At 39.9% G+C, this 19125-nt stretch overlaps 1 protein-coding gene across 1 annotated transcript in view; it reads right to left on the bottom strand.

Annotated features, from left to right (window-relative positions):
* Positions 1-17380, bottom strand: part of LOC129557147 (phospholipid-transporting ATPase FetA-like) — a 78214-nt gene extending 60834 nt beyond the window's left edge. Inside the window, exons 1-3 of the mRNA XM_088837700.1 lie at positions 17338-17380; positions 8228-8286; positions 468-581 (exon numbers count right to left, since the gene is read on the bottom strand). Coding sequence (XP_088693826.1) covers positions 468-581; positions 8228-8286; positions 17338-17380 — 216 coding nt within the window. The remainder of the gene's footprint in view (positions 1-467; positions 582-8227; positions 8287-17337) is intronic.
* Between the last annotated feature and the right edge of the window lie 1745 nt (positions 17381-19125).

Raw genomic sequence — 19125 nt, 5'->3', positions numbered from 1 at the left:
AGACCCATCTCTCTCTCCCAACTTGTGCCTACCCTGCCCTGCTTCCGTGCCCTGTGCTGATGCTCTAAACCATTCTCCTCCCTTGGTGCTCCCACGTGCTAACTTTCTGTCAGGGAGGCTGGGACAAGAAGGAGAAATGTGGCTGCAGCTGAGGCGGGGGTGTAGAATCAAATCTGTGGCCTTTCACGGTTAAGCTGAAGTGTGGTCATGCAGTCATGGTGAGGGAGCACCCCTTACTTGGGACTCAGCGACCTTGACTCCTTCCTCTTATAGAGGCTTGTTTCACCCTGGCTAATCCTGACCACAGCTATTCTAGGAGACTGGCATGAGACTCCAGCCATCCATTCGCCCGTTGTCTAAAGAGAGAAGAAAGACATCTCTCAGTTTAAGGAGGAAGACTGATTACATAACTGGACCCCAGAGAAGTTGATAAAATATTCTGTGGGAAAGGCCCTAAAAGGTAATACCTGTAGAAAAAGCAAAAAGAGGAAATATGCATTTGCAAGTCTCTGGAACTGCTCAAACAGGTTCATAGGCAAGAAGTTTAAGGCATTATATTTTGAGGTTTTGACGCTATTATCCTGTTAAAAGAACACAAGCACAATTAGAGTAACAAAAGACTCCACCTCCAAGTCTTAACAAAAAGGACCAAGACCACTTCATAAAATAGGAAAAAGCTAATAGCTTCCCAACATAGTGAGGGAAGGAAGGAAGAAGTGTTTGTCTCCAGACTCTTTTCTTTGAGGCCTAGAGAGGCCTATGTATGTATGCCAAAGATGGCAAGGCTGATCAATATGGGACATTTTTAGGAGGGGCAGGATGTATTTATGCCCTGAGTACAATTCTTTGTTTATTGATGCTATTGATAATAATGACAATAATAAAATCAACAACAATCAAAACTTATACAATATTTACTATGTGTAAAGTACTATTCTAAGTACTTTAGTACTATTCTAAGTATTTTAGAAAAAGCAACTTACTTAATTCTCAAAACAACTGTAAGAAGGGAGTAACATCACCATTTCAGGATGCAGAAACTGAGGCCCTGAGGTTAATTTATTTGCTGAAGACCATCCAGTTACTTGTGGAGTTGAGATTGTACTGTTCCCTGAGCCCCAGTTCACTTGGGCAGCCATCCAAATGCTTTCCTTCCTTAGAATCAGAAATCTTTCTGTTTCATCTTATCCTCTGACTCAAGGTCCTTCTCAGTGCCGAACAGTAGGCAAGTTTGCCATTTGTGTTCACTTTACTCAGAGTTCTCTACTGAAGCTTTTCTTAAGTCTGGCAAACCCATTTTGGTATGTCTTTACATGTTGCTTTCAGTGCTGAAAGGTGTCAAATGCCAAATGCAAATGACTGTCTTTCAGTCTTAGCCACTGAAGGATCCTACACAGGTTGCTTTCAGCACTGGAGAATCACTTGCCCCTTAATTGTCCTGGGGGAGGTCTAAACTGTTTTGGCCTACATCTAAGCTATCATTTTGTTGAGTAAAAATGGGAACTTGCTACCTCTTCAATGCTAATCTCAAGATGTTGACAAGACCATCTTACTTTCTACTTTTGGATCTTCAGTTGTTTGACCTAAGATGTAAGGGTTTGAATCTAAGAACTTAAGAAAAGTAGGAGAATGAGACCAAATAATCCCCTAAGGACAGGGCTTCTCTCCCACCTCCTCCACCTATAGGGTCAAACAGAAGAACAAACCTACCTGCAGTCCTGGAAAACAGAATCTCTTTCTGGGTCCTATCTGGGGAAGACATCTGAATACTCTAAGAGAACCAACATTTTTTTGTCCTAAGGCTAAAACTGGCCTTGGAACACTAGACAGGCAACCGAGTCAAGTCTTGCTTAAGGTCTATTTCCCTAAGGAAAAGAAGCTGGTCAAATAGCTTAGCACTTAGGAGTTTAGAGATCCATGTTAAACCTAAGATTTCCTTGGTGTTTCTCCATGACTTTTGAATTAATGATCAAACACTATACATTTCTCAAGGTTTGTTCTGTTCACAGCTCTATGCTGGGCTACACTAGTAGAGACTAAAAAAGAATTAAACAAAATCTGTCCTGGAAAGTTCACAGGTATGTCTTGAATGGCTGCTGCTGCTGCTGCTATGTCGCGTCAGTCGTGTCCGACTATTTGCGACCCCATGGACTGCAGCCTACCAGGCCCCTCCATCCATGGGATTTTCCAGGCAAGAGTACTGGAGTGGGATGCCATTGCCTTCTCTGTGTCTTGAATGGAGTTCTAACTAAATGACCTCTAAGGCCCCTCCCAACGCTGGGGGTAGGTTATTCTAACATAGAAATGGTTTTCTTTGATTTTAAGATATCCTGAATTTCTAGATGCTTACTCCTTGGAAGGAAAGTTATGACCAACCTAGATAGCATATTAAAAAGCAGAGACATTACTTTGCCAACCAAGGTCCATCTAGTCAAGGCTATGGTTTTTCCAGTGGTCATGTATGGATGTGAGAGTTGGACTGTGAAGAAAGCTGATCACTGAAGAATTGATGCTTTTGAACTGTAGTGTTGGAGAAGACTCTTGAGAGTCCCTTGGACTGCAAGGAGATCCAACCAGTCCATTCTAAAGGAGATCAGTCCTGGGTGTTCATTGGAAGGACTGATGCTAAAGCTGAGACTCCAATACTTTGGCCACCTCATGCAAAGAATTGACTCACTGGAAAAGACCCTGATGCTGCGAGGGATTGGGGGCAGAAGGAGAAGGGGACGACAGAGAATGAGATGGCTGGATGGCATCACCGACTTGATGGACATGAGTTTGAGTGAACTCCGGGAGTTGGTGATGGACAGGGAGGCCTGGCGTGCTGTGATTGATGGGGTCGCAAAGAGTTGGACACGACTGAGTGACTGAACTGAACTGAAGTCCAGATGACTCTGATACTTGGACCCAAAGATCTTTCAATCTGTTACCTTACTAAAGCAGCTGGCTTTAGTAAATTTTCCGTTTGACTTTACAGTTAATGTATTTTGGTTTCTACTTATTGGGGTAGCATTTTTTTTAGAAAACAAAGACAAAAGCTATGCTGAATCTGTCCCAAGATAGACAAATCAGTACTTCTTTACTAATTTGGCAACTAGAGTGTTTTGTCCTACTCTTAAATGTCAAATCAGAAGCAAGATCTTAAGGATCTAGAACATTTGCTTAACTATAGAATTCTTGTGTTTAATTCTTTTGACATGATAGAGATGGTAGATTTGGCTTTGGGGTATTTATTTATTTGGGCAGGGATAGTTCCTGGTTGCTCAGACAGTAAAGAATCCGCATGCAATGCTGGAGACCAGGGTTTGATCCCTAGGTTGGGAAGATCCCCTGGAGGAGGGTATGGCAATCCACTCCAGTATTCTTGCCTGGAGAATCCCCATGGACAAAGGAGCCTGGTGGGCTATAGTCCAAGAGGTCACAAAGAGTCAGACATGACTGAGTGACTAAGCACAGCACCTGACTGACTGCTAAAGTGGAAAATAGAAAACAGAAGGCCAAGGATATAATGAGAATCAGTAGTTAGGGGGTTGAAAAGAGGAAAAGGAGCAGTGGTGGTGGTGGTTTAGTCACTAAGTCATGTCTGACCCTTGTGATGTCTGTGGGATTTCCCAGGCAAGAATACTGGAATGGGTTGCCATTTCGTTTTCCAGGGAATTTTTCTGACCCAGGGATCAAACCCATGTCTCCTACATTGCAGGCAGTCTCCGGCATCACAAACAGATTCTTTACCACTGAGCCACCAGAGAAGCCTAAAAGGAGTAGGAATGGAAGAAGTTAGAGAAATAGGGAAAAAATGAGCAATGTGTGGGGCCAGGGAAATGCAATGGTTGTTAAGTACATAAGAATCAGTCAAATCTGTTTACTTGTTCATCAATTATTTGCATACATTTATTGAATTTCATATGGGCCAGATACTGTGATGGGAACAGTAGTTACAGAGATGAATGAAATTTGTACCCTTCTGTTAAGGGGTAACAGTATTTTGGTGAAACAGAACTAACATTTTCACAACCATTTTTAACTCTAACAACCACCATGTACAGTGAACATTATTATGTTCTTTTTATAGATGAGGGAACTGAAGATCAAAGAAGTTAAAATAAATAATGTGCCTAAGGATACAACATTCGGAGAAGGCAATGGCACCCCACTCCAGTACTCTTGCCTGGGAAATCCCATGGACAGAGGAGCCTGGTAGGCTGCAGTCCATGGAGTCGCTAAGAGTCGGACACGACTGAGCGACTTCACTTTCACGCATTGGAGAAGGAAATGGCAACCCACTCCAGTGTTCTTGCCTGGAGAATCCCAGGGACAGAGGAGCCTGGTAGGCTGCCGTCTATGGGGTCGCACAGAGTCTGACATGACTGACGCGACTTAGCAGTAGCAGCAGCAAGGATACAACATTAGTAAGGAATAGAGCTATGTTCAAACTCAGAGTGATGCCAAAACCTGCACCTTAGAGTTACTTAGGAAAAGTTTAGAGAGCGGAAAAGGTAGAGAAGGGGAAACCTGTTCCCACAGCCATATCCTAAATATTGTTCTTATCCAGAGCCTAACTCAGAAATCATAAACTAGTATCCTATAGAGACTACTGTATGTATGTAGCATATATATATATACACAGGCACATACATACATTATATACATAGTATATACACACACACATATATCATATATAGTATATATACACACATATATTATATACTTACAGCACTATACATTAATATATCTACATATGCATAAAGTAACATATATGTAAAAATTGCTTATAATTGTAAAAGATTGGAAACAATCCAAATGTCAATTTATAAGAAAGTGGTTACATAAATTATGCTATCTGCCAGGGAAGCAGTTGAAAAAAGAAGGAAAATGCTATTATGAAATTATAATTATGAAAACATCTCCAGGATATAACGTTAAGTTCAGAATAGTTTAAGAAAGTGGGAAAATGATAATATATATGTGTGTGTGTGTGTTTACTTTATTTGCTCAAAGAAGCACTGCTGAATATATGATAAATCATTGGAAGGACTGATACTAAAGCTGAAACTGCAATACTTTGGCCACCTCATGCGACGAGTTGACTCACTGGAAAAGACTGATGCTGGGAAAGGTTGGGGGCGGGAGGAGAAGGGGACGACCGAGAATGAGATGGCTGGATGGCATCACCGACTCTGTGGACATGAGTTTGAGTGAGCTCCGGGAGTTGGTGATGGACAGGGAGGCCTGGCGTGCTGTGATTCATGGGGTCGCGGAGAGTCAGACACAACTGAGCGACTGAACTGAACTGAATAAAAGTGATTCCTTCTAGGCAGCAGAGATGTAGACAAGGATGGGGTATTGGAGCATGACTTTTAAACATGTATCTTTTTATGAGTTACTTATTTATAAATAAATAAATAAGTGAAAATGAACAATCTAATAGAAAATGGTCAAATGCCATTAACAATTGTTTCCATGAAAAGATGTACAAAGGCTAATTAACATAAAAATTATTGCTCTCACTCAAAATTAAGGAAAGATAGATAATGAAATGTCATTTTCCACAAAAGGGTCTGGTAAAGATAAAAAAGACTGACAATACCAATTCGGCAGGAATATGGAGAAGTGAGAATTCTTTGCTATAGATAAAAATATAAATAGATATAACCTTTTTAGAGGGTAATCTGACAATAAGTATCAAAAATTTAATGTGTTTCATTTTTGATCTGGCCAATTCACTTCTAGGAAACTTTCCTAAAGTATATTCACACAAATGTGCCAAAGTATATGGCATATAAAATGGTATTCATGTAGGACCACTTATTGCAGCAAAACATTGGAGAAATTTTTTTTGGAGGGGGCAGCTGGATATAAATGGAGACACTTAAAATGTTAGTAAGAAACTGGCTAAATCAATTAAGGTATGTTGATACAATGGAAAACTATGTTGCTATTAAATGAATTAATATCAGGACGAGAAGGGGATGACAGAGGATGAGATGGTTGGATGACATCACCAACTCGATGGACATGAATTTGAGCAAGCTCTGAGAATTGGTGATGGACAGGGAGGGAAGCCTGGCTTGCTGCAGTCCATGGGGTCACAAAGTCAGACACGACTGAGCAACTGAACTGAACTGATAGCTAATATTGCACAGGGGTTTTTGAATGGGTCTAGTTGGCCCTTGATGGAGAAGGCAATGGCACCCCACTCCAGTACTCTTGCCTGGAAAATCCCATGGATGGAGAAGCCTGGTAGGCTGCAGTCCATGGGGTTGCTAAGAGTCGGACACGACTGAGCGACTTCACTTTCACGTTTCACTATCATGCATTGGAGAAGGAAATGGCAACCCACTCCAGTGTTCTTGCCTGAAGAATCCCAGGGACAGGGGAGCCTGGTGGGCTGCTGTCTATGGGGTCGCACAAAGTCAGACACAACTGGTGACTTAGTAGCAGCAGCAGCAGTTGGCCCTTGAAACACCTGGGTGTTAAGCACAGCAACACCTGTGCAGTTTAAAAATCTGTGTATAATTTATAGTTGGCTCTCAGTATCTGAGGTTTCACATCCACTGATTCAGCCATCCTTGAACTGAGTAGTACCATAGTACCTATTTCTTGAAAAAAAATCTGTATATCAGTGGACCCATGCAGTTCAAACCTGTTATATTCAAGGATCAGTGGTAAACAGTTGAAGAGTCTTATCCCTAAGAGTGTAAGATGTAAATTGTTATAGGTCTTGGCCTTAAGAGAAAATAGTAAAAAAAAACATGGAAACGAAGCTAAAAAATAAAATAAAAATTATAACTTTATATAGTAATCTCATTAATTCAAAGTCTTATGATATTTTATATTCTCAGAACACAATGATTCACTGTGAAAAGTTCTGATTCCCTTTTAAAAACTCATAAAGTATTTAAAAGGTAGATCATGCAAGGTTTTTAATAATGATGAAATAAATTGGCAAAACAGAAATAATGATGAATGTTAATAAATTCTAGTCAAATCGTAAGATATGGGTTGAAAATGTTTACAAAATTTACTTTGACACGTGTGTATTTGAAATGATAAACAGATTATTCTTAATGTAATTTGCATATATATTTGCTTTTTCCCCTTTTTCTTAGGAATTAGATATACTTAAGCAACAGCTAGATTCACTGAATATGAAAAAAGAGAGCTTGGAATCTGTAAGTATAAAATGAAGTAAAAGTTTTCATATTACTCAGCTGCAAAAGGTAATTCAGTTGAATATATTAAAAGAACTCATTCAGGTATATATTTATTTAGTAGTTTACTAACAGAAGTATAACTTTTTTCCCATTCAGAACTTCAAATATCTTAATTTAGTAAAAAAGTAGATTTAGTGGGCATGGCAACCCATTCCAGTATTTTTGCCTGGAGAACCTATGGACAGAGGAGGCTGGCAGGCTATAAGGGTCTCAAAGAGTCAGATATGGCTGAGCGATTGAATTGAACTGATTAAATGAATTAGGAAGTTCTACATGTACTATCATAGAGAGAAGAAGAAAGCTGATCGCCAAAGAATTGATGCTTTTGAACGGTGGTGTTGGAGAAGACTCTTGAGATCCCTTGGACTGCAAGGAGATCCAACCAGTCCGTTCTAAAGGAGATCAGTCCTGGGTGTTCATTAGAAGGACTGATGCTAAAGCTAAAACTCCAATACTTTGGCCACCTCATGCGAAGAGTTGACTCACTGGAAAAGACCCTGATGCTGTGAAGGATTGGGGGCAGGAGGAGAAGGGGACGACAGAGGATGAGATGGCTGGATGGCATCACCGACTCGATGGACATGAGTTTGAGTGAACTCTGGGAGTTGGTGATGGACAGGGAGGCCTGGCGTGCTGTGATTCATGGGGTCACAAAGAGTCGGACATGACTGAGCGACTGAACTGAACTGAACTGAACATGTACTATCATAGAGAGAAGTCTAAGTGAATAAAGAAAACTATGCCTTCATTTGTTCAAGCTACAGTATTTCTTTTCTAGGAGCTATATATAAAACCAAAATCTGAGACACATCCTCCCCCGAGCCTAGGTCACTGGATTAATTTGGTTTCTGAGCTCTCACTGCACCAGCCTTCATTGTACAGGAGCTTGAAACAAAGTAGAATCTATGTTGTAGGATTTACATCTACAAGGAATTTCCTGCCTCACTGACAATGGGGAATATTAGAGGAGAACATCAGCCCCTTCTTGAAATAGCTAGAGACCAGATACTCACTGGGTATCCAAACAGACTGTTAAATTCCCTGTTGTTGGCTTGCAGATATCTCTCTTGTCCTGAAAAAGATGAGAGAAATGATGAGCAGGATGCCCCTCTGACATGAGCCTGGGATGCTGGCTGCCAGTGACTTCACTAGCATCTCATACGTTCTCACCAAGAATATCTGTCCACAAACAGGTGTTTGTCTCTTTGTTCAAAGAATCAAGCAATACGGTTAAAATGGAAACCCTCAAGTGTTCGAACTTTCTGGAGGCAAGAGGACAAGTAACTTCTGAGGAGCACTCTACCATTAATGCTTCTAGTAACCCTAAGACTATGTTTCCACAGACAACAGGCCTGCATCAACATTATTGCCAAATACAGAAACCCAATCCTCCTTCATAAGTTAATTACAGCAGTAGTTTTAGATATCTGAGGTTCTTTCTAAGGCCAACCTTTCCTAAATTTGCTCTGAATTAATAAATCATTACCAGTATCTACTGCACAGAAACAAATGTGCTGGATGCTGTGAGGAGATAAAAAGATAAGTAAGGCAGAGTCCTTACTTCAAGAGACTTGTGATTTAGTGGAGTCGGCCTGATAACAATAACACATGACAAAATCATCACATCAAAATACACAGATGTCACAAACTATTACAGATAGCTTATTACTGTGTTATAAAATGTCTCAAAAATATAAATTATCAACAGCTCTTTCTGTCCTGAATAAAACATTCCTATAGCCTCTTGAATTCTTCATTGGTTCAACAAGCATTTACTGAGTTTTTGGTAGATGTTAAGCCCTGTGTTATGAACATTCATGTACGAGTTTTTGTGTGGACCTGTTTTTATTTCTCTTGGGTATATACATAGGAGTAGAATTACTCAAGTCATATGGTAACTCTGGTTTTAACATTTTGAGAAGCTACCAAACAGGTTTTCACAGCACTTGCATGATTTTACATTCTTATTGACAATGTATGAGAATTCCAATTTCTTCATATCCTTGCCAACACTTGTAAAAGACTGTGCTTTTTTATTTTAACTATCTTAGTGGGTATGAAGTAATGTCTCATTGTGATTTTGATTTGTATGTCCATATTGACTAATGAGGGATTCCCTGGTAGTTCATCTGGTAAAGAATCTGCCTGCAATGCAGGAGACCTGGATTCAATCCCTGGGTTGGGAAGATCCCCTGGAGAAGGGAATGACTACCCACTCCAGTATTCTGGCCTGGAGAATTCCATGGACTAATTAGTCCATTGACTAATGATGATACTGAGTATCTTTTCATGTATTTTATTGAACATTTTTATATCTTCTTTGGAGAAATGTCTATTCAGATTCTTTGCTCATTTTTAAACTGGGTTAATTATCTTTTTATCACTGAACTATGAATTCTTAATATGTTCTGAATAGAAATCAGTTATAAGTGACTTGCAAATATTTTGTCTCTTATTTTAAATGTCACTTTTATAATGTACCAAATTATAGCATATTGAATATAATGATGGGTTTTCTTAAGCCTCCTGCATTGGCAGACAGGTTTTTTACCATTAGCGCCACCTGGGAAGCCCCTAATTATGGGTTTTCTATTAAGTTCTAGTCTATCCATCTTTAAGAAAAAAAATTTTAATTGAAATACAGTTGATTTACAATATTGTGTTAGTTTCAGGTGTACAGAAAAGTGATTCAGTTGTTTATACATATATATATTTTGTATATGATTTTTTCAGATAATTTTCCATTATATGTTATTTCATGAAATAATATACTTCCCTGTGCTATATAGTAAATCCTTGCTGCTTATTTATATTATCTATAGTAGTTTTAATTTGTTAATCCCATACTCCTAATTTATCCCTCCCTCCATTTGTCTTTTAAATTATGTAACTTTTAATACAGAATGGAGAATCTTCTATTTTAACATCTTCTTGGCTATTCTTTTTTTAAAAAGTAATTAATTTGGCTGTGCTAGGTCTTAGCTGCGGCACGCAGGATCTTTAATTGTGGCATGTGAACTCTTAATTGCAGCACATGGGATCTAGTTCCCTGACCAGGGATTGATTCTGAGCCCGGCGCATGGGGAGCGCAGAGTCTTAGCCACTGGACCCCCAGAGATGTTTCTTCTTGGCTATTCTTGTCTATTTTCTCTTCTAGGTAAACTTCAGAATCATTTTGGCCAATTTGCTCAAGACTGGAGTTTGAAGACAAAGAAAATTTTATTCACTAGATCCTGGGGATGCATTGAAAGTGGGTTATTAGAAAATGCAGAGCTCCCTCCCATGGGAAGTACAGAAAGGTCTGGAAAATCACACTGTATTTCTCAGGGGGCTAAGATAATATGCTTCTGAAAGCTGAGGAGAGAGCCAATGATAAGACAGGGATTTTTATGGTTCTTCATGTAATTTCCTTTATTTATCCTCTGGTTAAATAAATGACTAAAATTTAGCAAAAATTACTAAAGATCATGAAATCAGAACAAGACTAAATTTCTTATAGAAAATATCTAAGGGGCCAAAGTCTGCACACTGGGCAATGCTTGAAGTTCAGAATTTGCACAAACTGCAGGAAAGGTGAAACTGGTATGTTCAGTTCCTTTTACCCAAGGATTTACATATGTAGATTTCGAAACTACACAGATGAATTTGGAGACAGATGACATTTTTGCACTATTACTCAGTTCCCCATTCAGCAGCATACTATATCCCCAGAGGGAGACTGGTATGCCCCCAGGAAACCACTTCTTTGGACATGGTGATCCCATCTGTACCATCACCTTGCTAACAATACATAGATTCAAGGGATTAGATCTGATAGACAGAGTGCTGAAGAACTATGGACGGAGGTTCCTGACATTGTACAGGAGGCAGGGACCAAGACAATCACCAAGAGAAAGAAATGCAAAAAGGCAAAATGGCTGTCTGAGGAGGCCTTACAAATAGCTGTGAAAAGAAGAGAAGTGAAAAGCAAAGGAGAAAAGGAAAGATAGACGCATTTGAATGCAGAGTTCCAAAGAATAGCAAGGAGAGATAAGAAAGCCTTCCTCAGTGATCAGTGCAAAGAAATAGAGGAAAACAATAGAATGGGAAAGACTAGAGATCTCTTCAAGAAAATTAGAGATACTGAGGGAACATTTCATGCAAAGACGGGCACAATAAACGACAGAAATGGTATGGACCTAACGAAGCAGAAGATATTAAGAAGCGGTGGCAAGAATACACAGAAGAACTATACAAAAAAGATCTTCAGGACCCAGATAATGATGATGGTGTGATCACTGGACTAGAACCAGACATCCTGGAATGCAAAGTCAAGTGGGCCTTAGGAAGCATCACTACGAACAAAGCTGGTAGAGGTGATGGCATTCCAGTTGAGCTATTTCAAATCCTAAAAGATGATGCTGTGAAAGTGTTGCACTCAATATGCCAGTCAATTTGGAAAACTCAGCAGTGGCCACTGGACTGGAAAAGGTCAGTTTTCATTCCTATCCCAAAGAAAGGCAATGCCAAAGAATGTTCAAACTACTGCACAATTACACTCATCTCACACACTAGCAAAGTAATGCTCAGAATTCTCCAAGCCAGGCTTCAACAGTATGTGAACCGAGAGCTTCCAGATGTTCAAGTTGGATTTAGAAAAGGCGGAGGAACCAGAGATCAAATTGCCAACATTTGTTGGATCATTGAGAAAGCAGGAGAGTTACAGAAAAACATCTACTTCTGCTTTATTGACTATGCCAAAGCCTTTAACTGTGTGGATCACAACAAACTAAGGAAAATTCTTCAAGAGATGGGAATACCAGACCAGTTGACCTACCTCCTAAGAAATGTGTGTGCAGGTCAAGAAGCAACAGTTAGAACTGGATATGGAACAACAGACTGGTTCCAAACCAAGAGAGGAGTACGTCAAGGCTGTATATTGTCACCCTGCTTAGTTAACTTATATGCAGGGTACATCATGTGAAATGCTGAGCTGGAGGAAGCACAAACTGGAACCAAGATTGCCGGGAGAAATATCAATAACTTCAGATATGCAGATGACACCATTCTTATGACAGAAAGCGAAGAAGAACTAAAGAGCCTTTTGATGAAAGTGAAAGAGGAGAGTGAAAAAGTTGACTTAAAACTCAACATTCAGAAAACTAAGATCATGGCCTCTGGTCCCATCACTTCATGGCAAATAGATGGGGGAACAATGGAAACAGTGACAGACTTTATTTTTGTGGGCTCCCAAATCACTGCAGATGACAACTGCAGCCATGAAATTAAAAGACGCTTGCTCCTTGGAAGAAAAGCTATGACCAACCTAAGCAGCATATTAAAAAGCAGAGACATTACTTTGCCAACAAAGGTCTATCTAGTCAAAGCTATGGTTTTTCCAGTAGTCATGTATGGATGTGAGAGTTGGACTATAAAGAAAGCTGAGGGCCAAAGAATTGATGCTTTTAAACTGTGATGTTGGAGAAGATTCTTGAGATTCCCTTGGACAGCAAGGAGATCCAACCAGTCCATCCTAAAGAAAATCAGTCCTGAATGTTCATTGGAAGGACTGATGCTGAAGCTGAAGCTCCAGTACTTTGGCCACTTTATGCAAAGAACTGACTCACTGGAAAAGACCCTGACGCTGGGAAAGATTGAAGGAAGGGGAGAAGGGGACAACAGAGGATGATATGGTTGGATCGCATCACCGACTCAATGGATATAAGTTTGAGTAAGCTTTGGGAGTTGGTAATGGGTAGGGAAGCCTGGCGTGCTGCAGTTCATAGGGTCGCAAAGAGTCATACACAACTGAGCGATTGAACTGATCTGAACAACATAAACAAGTGGCTATAAGTCTTCTCTGGGCTAGTTTACCACCCAGCTATGCAGCTTAGAGTCTGTTTTCCTGGACTAGTGTGTTTGTTTCTTGTTGTTTCATTCTTGCAATTAATAGGATTAGCTGAATAAAGGTGGGGGAATTTGAGATGGGACTGACAGAAAGTTTGGTTGTACTTTATTTTGACTAGTTAGTAGCTTATTTACAACCTGATGATATGAGAGCTTCTGTTAACCATTATAGCTTAGGTTGTCCAAAGCAATGGAACATGTATGGCTCAGATAACTTAGATGCATCTAGGATTTAGAGGTGCTGCATGGCCTATGCTCTTTGTACAGGAACTTTCTCAGGGACCCAGCTGCCTGATTAAAGCAGAGTACCAGGATAGAACTGGTCTTTCTATGGTATAAGGTGATCCAGTCCATGAGCAGGTTGCTTTTCTACTATGATCATTCTCAATTTGCTCAGGCATTGGTTAATGAAATCAGTCTCTCTCCTGGCGTTTGCCTTTCCAACCAAACCCGACACACAGCACAGCCTCTAAATTTTTTCAAAAAAATTGTTTTATGCTGCTTGGTAAGTTTCTAATATTTTCTTATTGAACTTCACATTTCTTATTAAATTTAATCCTAGATATAACTATGTTTTTATAATTAACTTAAATTGGAGGGTAATTACTTTACAGTATCGTGATAGTTTTTACCATACATCAACATGAATCAGCCACAGGTATATATGTGTTCCTGTGGATCAGCATCCTGCCGATGCTGATTGCAGCCATGAAATTAAAAGACGCTTACTCCTTGGAAGGAAAGTTATGACCAACCTAGAGAGCATATTAAAAAGCAGAGACATTACTTTGCCAACAAAGGTCCGTCTAGTCAAGGCTATAGTTTTTCCAGTGGTCACGTATAGATGTGACAGTTGGACTGTGAAGAAAGCTGATCGCCGAAGAATTGATGCTTTTGAACTGTGGTGCTGGAGAAGACTCTTGAGAGTCCCTTGGACTGCAAGGAGATCCAACCAGTTCATTCTAAAGGAGATCAGTCCTGGGTGTTCATTAGAAGGACTGATGCTAAAGCTGAAACTGCAATACTTTGGCCACCTCATGCGAAGAGTTGACTCACTGGAAAAGACTCTGATGCTGGGAGGGATTGGGGGCAGGAGGAGAAGGGGACGACAGAGAATGAGATGGCTGGATGGCATCACCGACTCGATGGACATGAGTTTGAGTGAACTCCGGGAGTTGGTGATGGACAGGGAGGCCTGGTGTGCTGTGATTCATGGGGTCACAAAGAGTCGGACACGACTGAGCGACTGAACTGAACTGAACTGATACATGTGTTCCCCCGCCCCCATACTAACTATGTTTTTAACTTAATAAAGGTCTAATTGATTTTCCCAGCAACTTATCTGGGTGTAGCAAGCTATTCCATCTAAGTGTAGCAGCCCCAAGGGATACAAGGAGTTGAGGCTCTGCACAACAACTGAATACATACCTCCCTCTTTGAGTTTAGGAGTAAAACAAAGCAGGGAGATCTCAAAGTTCAGAGCCTATTTTGGTGGAGACAGACTGAGACTTCAAAGTGGGTAATGGGATTAACCAACACCTAGTTCTAGCTCTTTGATCCCAGACCTGCCTGAAAAAGAAGAGTAGGATTTTCACCATAAAGGAAAGAAAAAAATGAGGCCTAGAAAGTTGAATTTCTTAAGATGCCTCTGAAAAAAGGAAAAGCTGGAACAATGAGAAAAGTGGTTAAAACTTCAGTTTGCACAATCATCTAGGAGAAGAAACTAAAAGTCTGAGAGAAAAAGAAGACAAACTTACGGAAAGAGAGTAGCCAGTCATGTTTGAGATACTAAAGGCAGAAAAAAAAAATTTTAGATGAGATAATAAAAGATTAACTCAAGATTCCCTAGGGCTTGTGAATACTATTGAGAAAAGACTGGGATGACCAAGTGTTTTCCCCATCGCATGTTAATTCAAAGTTTATTTGTGTTTGGTTTAAACAAGAGTGACAAAATGTGAATTAAAGATGAGAAGTCAGAACTATAGAAGATTGAAAATTAGCTTAGACAAGGAGAGTCTAGGAGATGGTCTAGTTGAAGTAGTCACGGCTATGGAATTCAAGGGGACAAACATTTAGCTCTTTTTATGGCTGAATAATATTCCATTTGGTGTGTGTGTGTATGTGTGTGTGTGTAGGAGCTGGGATAAAAGGAGCTAAATATTTACACACACACCACACCTTCTTTATCCATTCATCTGCCTGTGAACATTTAGGTTGTTTCCATGTCTTGGCTATGTTGCTGAAAACATATTGGGTGCATGTTCTGATGATGGCCATTCTGACAAGTGTCAGGGGGGTAGTTCATTGTAATTTTATTTGCATTTTAATAATTAGCAATGTTGAGCACCTTTTTCATGTGCCTACTGGCTATTTGCACTTCTTTTTTGGAGAAATGTCTAGGTATTCTGTTCATTTTTTGATTGGGTTGTTTGACTTTTCTGTTGCTGTTATTGAATTGTATGAGCTGTTTAGAAATTAAGTCCTTGTTGGTCACATTGTTTCCAAATATTTTCTCCCAATCCATAGGTTGTCTTTTCAATTTGCCTATGGTTTCCTTTGCTGCACAAAAGCTTGTAGGTTTGATAAGGTACAAATTTGTTTATTTTTGCTTTTATTTCTATTGAATTGGGAGACTGACCAAAGGCATTGTTGTAACTTTGTTACAGTTTATATTAGAATGTTTTTTAATATGTTCTCTTCTGGGAGTTTTATGGTGTCATATTTTTAAGTCTTCAAGCCATTCTAGAGGAGATCAGTCCTGGATGTTCATTGGAGGGACTGATGCTAAAGCTGAAGCTGCAATACTTTGGCCATCTCATGCGACGAGTTGACTCACTAGAAAAGACTCTGATGCTGGGAAAGGTTGGGGGCGGGAGGAGAAGGGGACGACGGAGAATGAGATGGCTGGATGGCATCACCGACTCTGTGGACATGAGTTTGAGTGTACTCCGGGAGTTGGTGATGGACAGGGAGGCCTGGCGTGCTGTGATTCATGGGGTCATGGAGAGTCGGACACGACTGAGCGACTGAACTGAACTGAACTGAAGCCATTTTAAGTTTATTGGTGTGTACTGGTGTGAGGGTATGTTCTGATTTCATTGATTTACACTATCCTCCATGTGCTCTGTTCATAAGAAGATGCAGGAGAAACTGGTCAGTTAGCCTGTTTTCTTCAGCCCTCTCTCTTTTAGCAGTTCAGAGAGTACAAGCAGATGTGCTGCTTTTCCCCTCTGTTGGGAGTTGCCTGACTTCCTCTGTCCTTGTCATGGGCTACTTCCAGGAATCAGACAACTGCGTAATAACAAAAAGTAAAGAAGGTGTGCTGCTGCTGCTGCTGTTAAGTCACTTCAGTCGTGTCTGACTCTGTGTGACCCCACAGACGGCCTCCTACCAGGCTCCCCCGTCCCTGGGATTCTCCAGGCAAGAACACTGGAGTGGGTTGCCATTTCCTTCTCCAACGCATGAAAGTGAAAAGTGAAAGTGAAGTTGCTCAGTCCTGTCCGACTCTTAGCGACCTCATGGACTGCAGCCTACCAGGCTCCTCCGTCCATGGGATTTTCCAGGCAAGAGTACTGGAGCGGGGTGGCCTTAAATCAGTGACCTAATTTCATTCTCTGTACCTTCTCCATTCCTCAATAGGAAGCCTAAACACAGAACTACAGTCTGGTTTGCTTTCTCAAAATTTTATGTCAGAAAAAGATTTTTTTTTTCATGTCAGGCTGTTTTATCCTTAAAGATGCCTTGGCTGTGATAACCCCAGCTCCTTTTAGTACTTATATTCGCCACAGGAAAGCATGAAAGTGGTACAGAAATCCTCTCTCACACCATAGCCAGATTCACTATCCCTGTCTGTAAAAAGTCTACAAAAGCTGACCTTATCTGCTTCAGCAACTGGTTTTCCACATTGACCGCTTCTCTTTTAGCAAGAGGCAGTTGTGAACAACGGGGAGAGGAAAAGGAACACATGTTTTCCTGTTCAGCTTCCAATAAAAGTACAAAAGATGAGCAATTGTAACTACTTAAAATTTTCAAGAGGCAAAATGGTGGAGCTTCTCATTTTAAGTACAAAGGATTTACTTCTGCAAAGTGTATTTCCTTTCCTGGTCAGTTAGCCCAACTGGCAGTCTGGTAGGTTGGCAGTCTATTCATTTGTCCTATGTGTGAGTGCACACACATGTGCAAGCACGGATGTACTTTTAGAGGCAATAATGATGTACAGACTTAAGAGTTCACCTACCTCCATTCTGTTTGTCCTCACTTTCCTTTTCAGATACAGACATCGCAGGGTAGTTTCAGTTATTATTCCCCGGAACTTCTGTAAGGAAATAAAAACATTTAGAATGAGAATTTCTCATTGCCGATACCATTTGACTTAAACATATACTTAAGGAACTTGGAACTTGACCTCTAAAATCCAAAATAAATCTACTTCTAAAAATACATATGCTAAATTTTAGAATTCATTTCAAATATCCTTATCATAAAGTTATAGTTTTAAAACTTGGGAAATAAATTCCACTTTCTAGCAACCAAATCTAAGCTGACAACTATAATCTGTCAGAAAGATTAGCTGAAACTTGGAAACAGGAAAAATAAATTATTGGGTGATCTTTCAGTGAAGTTCTGGGCCTATACCTTTGATTAGTTTTCTATTGACTGGAGTATTCTATTATAACTCCATCGGGCAGCAGTTAACTTATGGATTTTCATCTAATATAGATACAAATATTTTATGTCTAGTGAAAAGGTAACTCCAAAATTTAGGACTAACTTTAGGCACCAGTGAGTTAATAATAGTTGGATGTAAAATGAGAAATGAAGTGCTGATTATTGTGACAAATTGATCAGTGCGTGCTTTCTATAAAAGTATTCAAAATTTTTAAAAAGTAAAATTAAATATTGTGTAAGCCAAAAAAAATCACATGTGCTGGAAGTTTTGTACCCCAATCTAAGGTCTGTTTCTTCTGCCAGCAGAATCTGTGTGCTCCTAACCAATATTAGCTATTCTAGCATCACCACTCTTGAGGCACCCTGAGAGATCTCAGGAACTCCTACAGTAGGTTCAAATCCCACAGGACCATCAGCAGCTTTGAGAGGGTAGCTTGGATAACTGCACACAAGCAGCACAGCTTGGAATGTGAAATGGTTATGACACTTAACAGCCAGCCAGGGACCTGACTAATGAGTATTTAGCTAGAACCAGGCATTCACCCAATGCTCTGACGCTCTCTGCATGCACATCACATTACATAGCAGCCAAGTGGAAAGTACATTTAAGCTGTTAAACTCAGAGGAGGAGTGGAAAAATGTGAGGGAAGGGAAGAAGAAATGCAATGTGGGAGGAAAAAGGGAAGAGATGGAGAAAAAAAAAAAAAGGATTAGGAGCCAGAGAACTGGGTTTCATATCAAAGTCTGCAACTAATCAACAACATGTTTGAGGTCTTTACTGCATTGGTAATAAAGAACATTTTCTTGAAAAATAAAAAATAACAATGTGACTTGAGCCAAGTTATTAACCACTTCATGTCTCAAATTTCTCCTACAATGAGACTATTAAAAGAACAACAGAAAATAAATTATGCAGATACAAGATGGAAGAAAAACTTGATAAGGAATAAATTTGCCAGAGAGAGGTTTAGGGGTAATTATGCATGACAAACTAAATACAACATTAGTTTCCATTAGAGGGCTAAGAAGAAGAGCTGTGAGAGGAGTAAATAACATATGACAATGTCTCCCACAGTACTTGACATAAAGTAGTCAATAAATAAATGTCAATATTTTAAAATTTTAATATACACACCTACCAGGTTGGTGAAAAAAAATTTAAGTCTAATAGTACTGTGTCTGAGAGAAAGTGGAACTACTGGAACACTTAGACGCTGCTGCTGGTATTAGAAATTGGACAACTACTTTGGAAAACAATCTGGCCTTATCCAGTAAAGCTGATGGAGCATTTACCCTGTGACCTGGCTAGTCCATCTTATGAATACACCCAAGGGAAACTGTCATGATACATCACATA

The sequence above is a fragment of the Moschus berezovskii genome, chromosome 7 (assembly GCF_049115385.1).
Source record: "Moschus berezovskii isolate FMDL1 chromosome 7, NW_MosBer_1.0, whole genome shotgun sequence".
In the NCBI taxonomy this organism is placed as follows: Eukaryota; Metazoa; Chordata; class Mammalia; order Artiodactyla; family Moschidae; genus Moschus; species Moschus berezovskii.
This window is presented reverse-complemented; position numbering and strand designations above follow the sequence as displayed.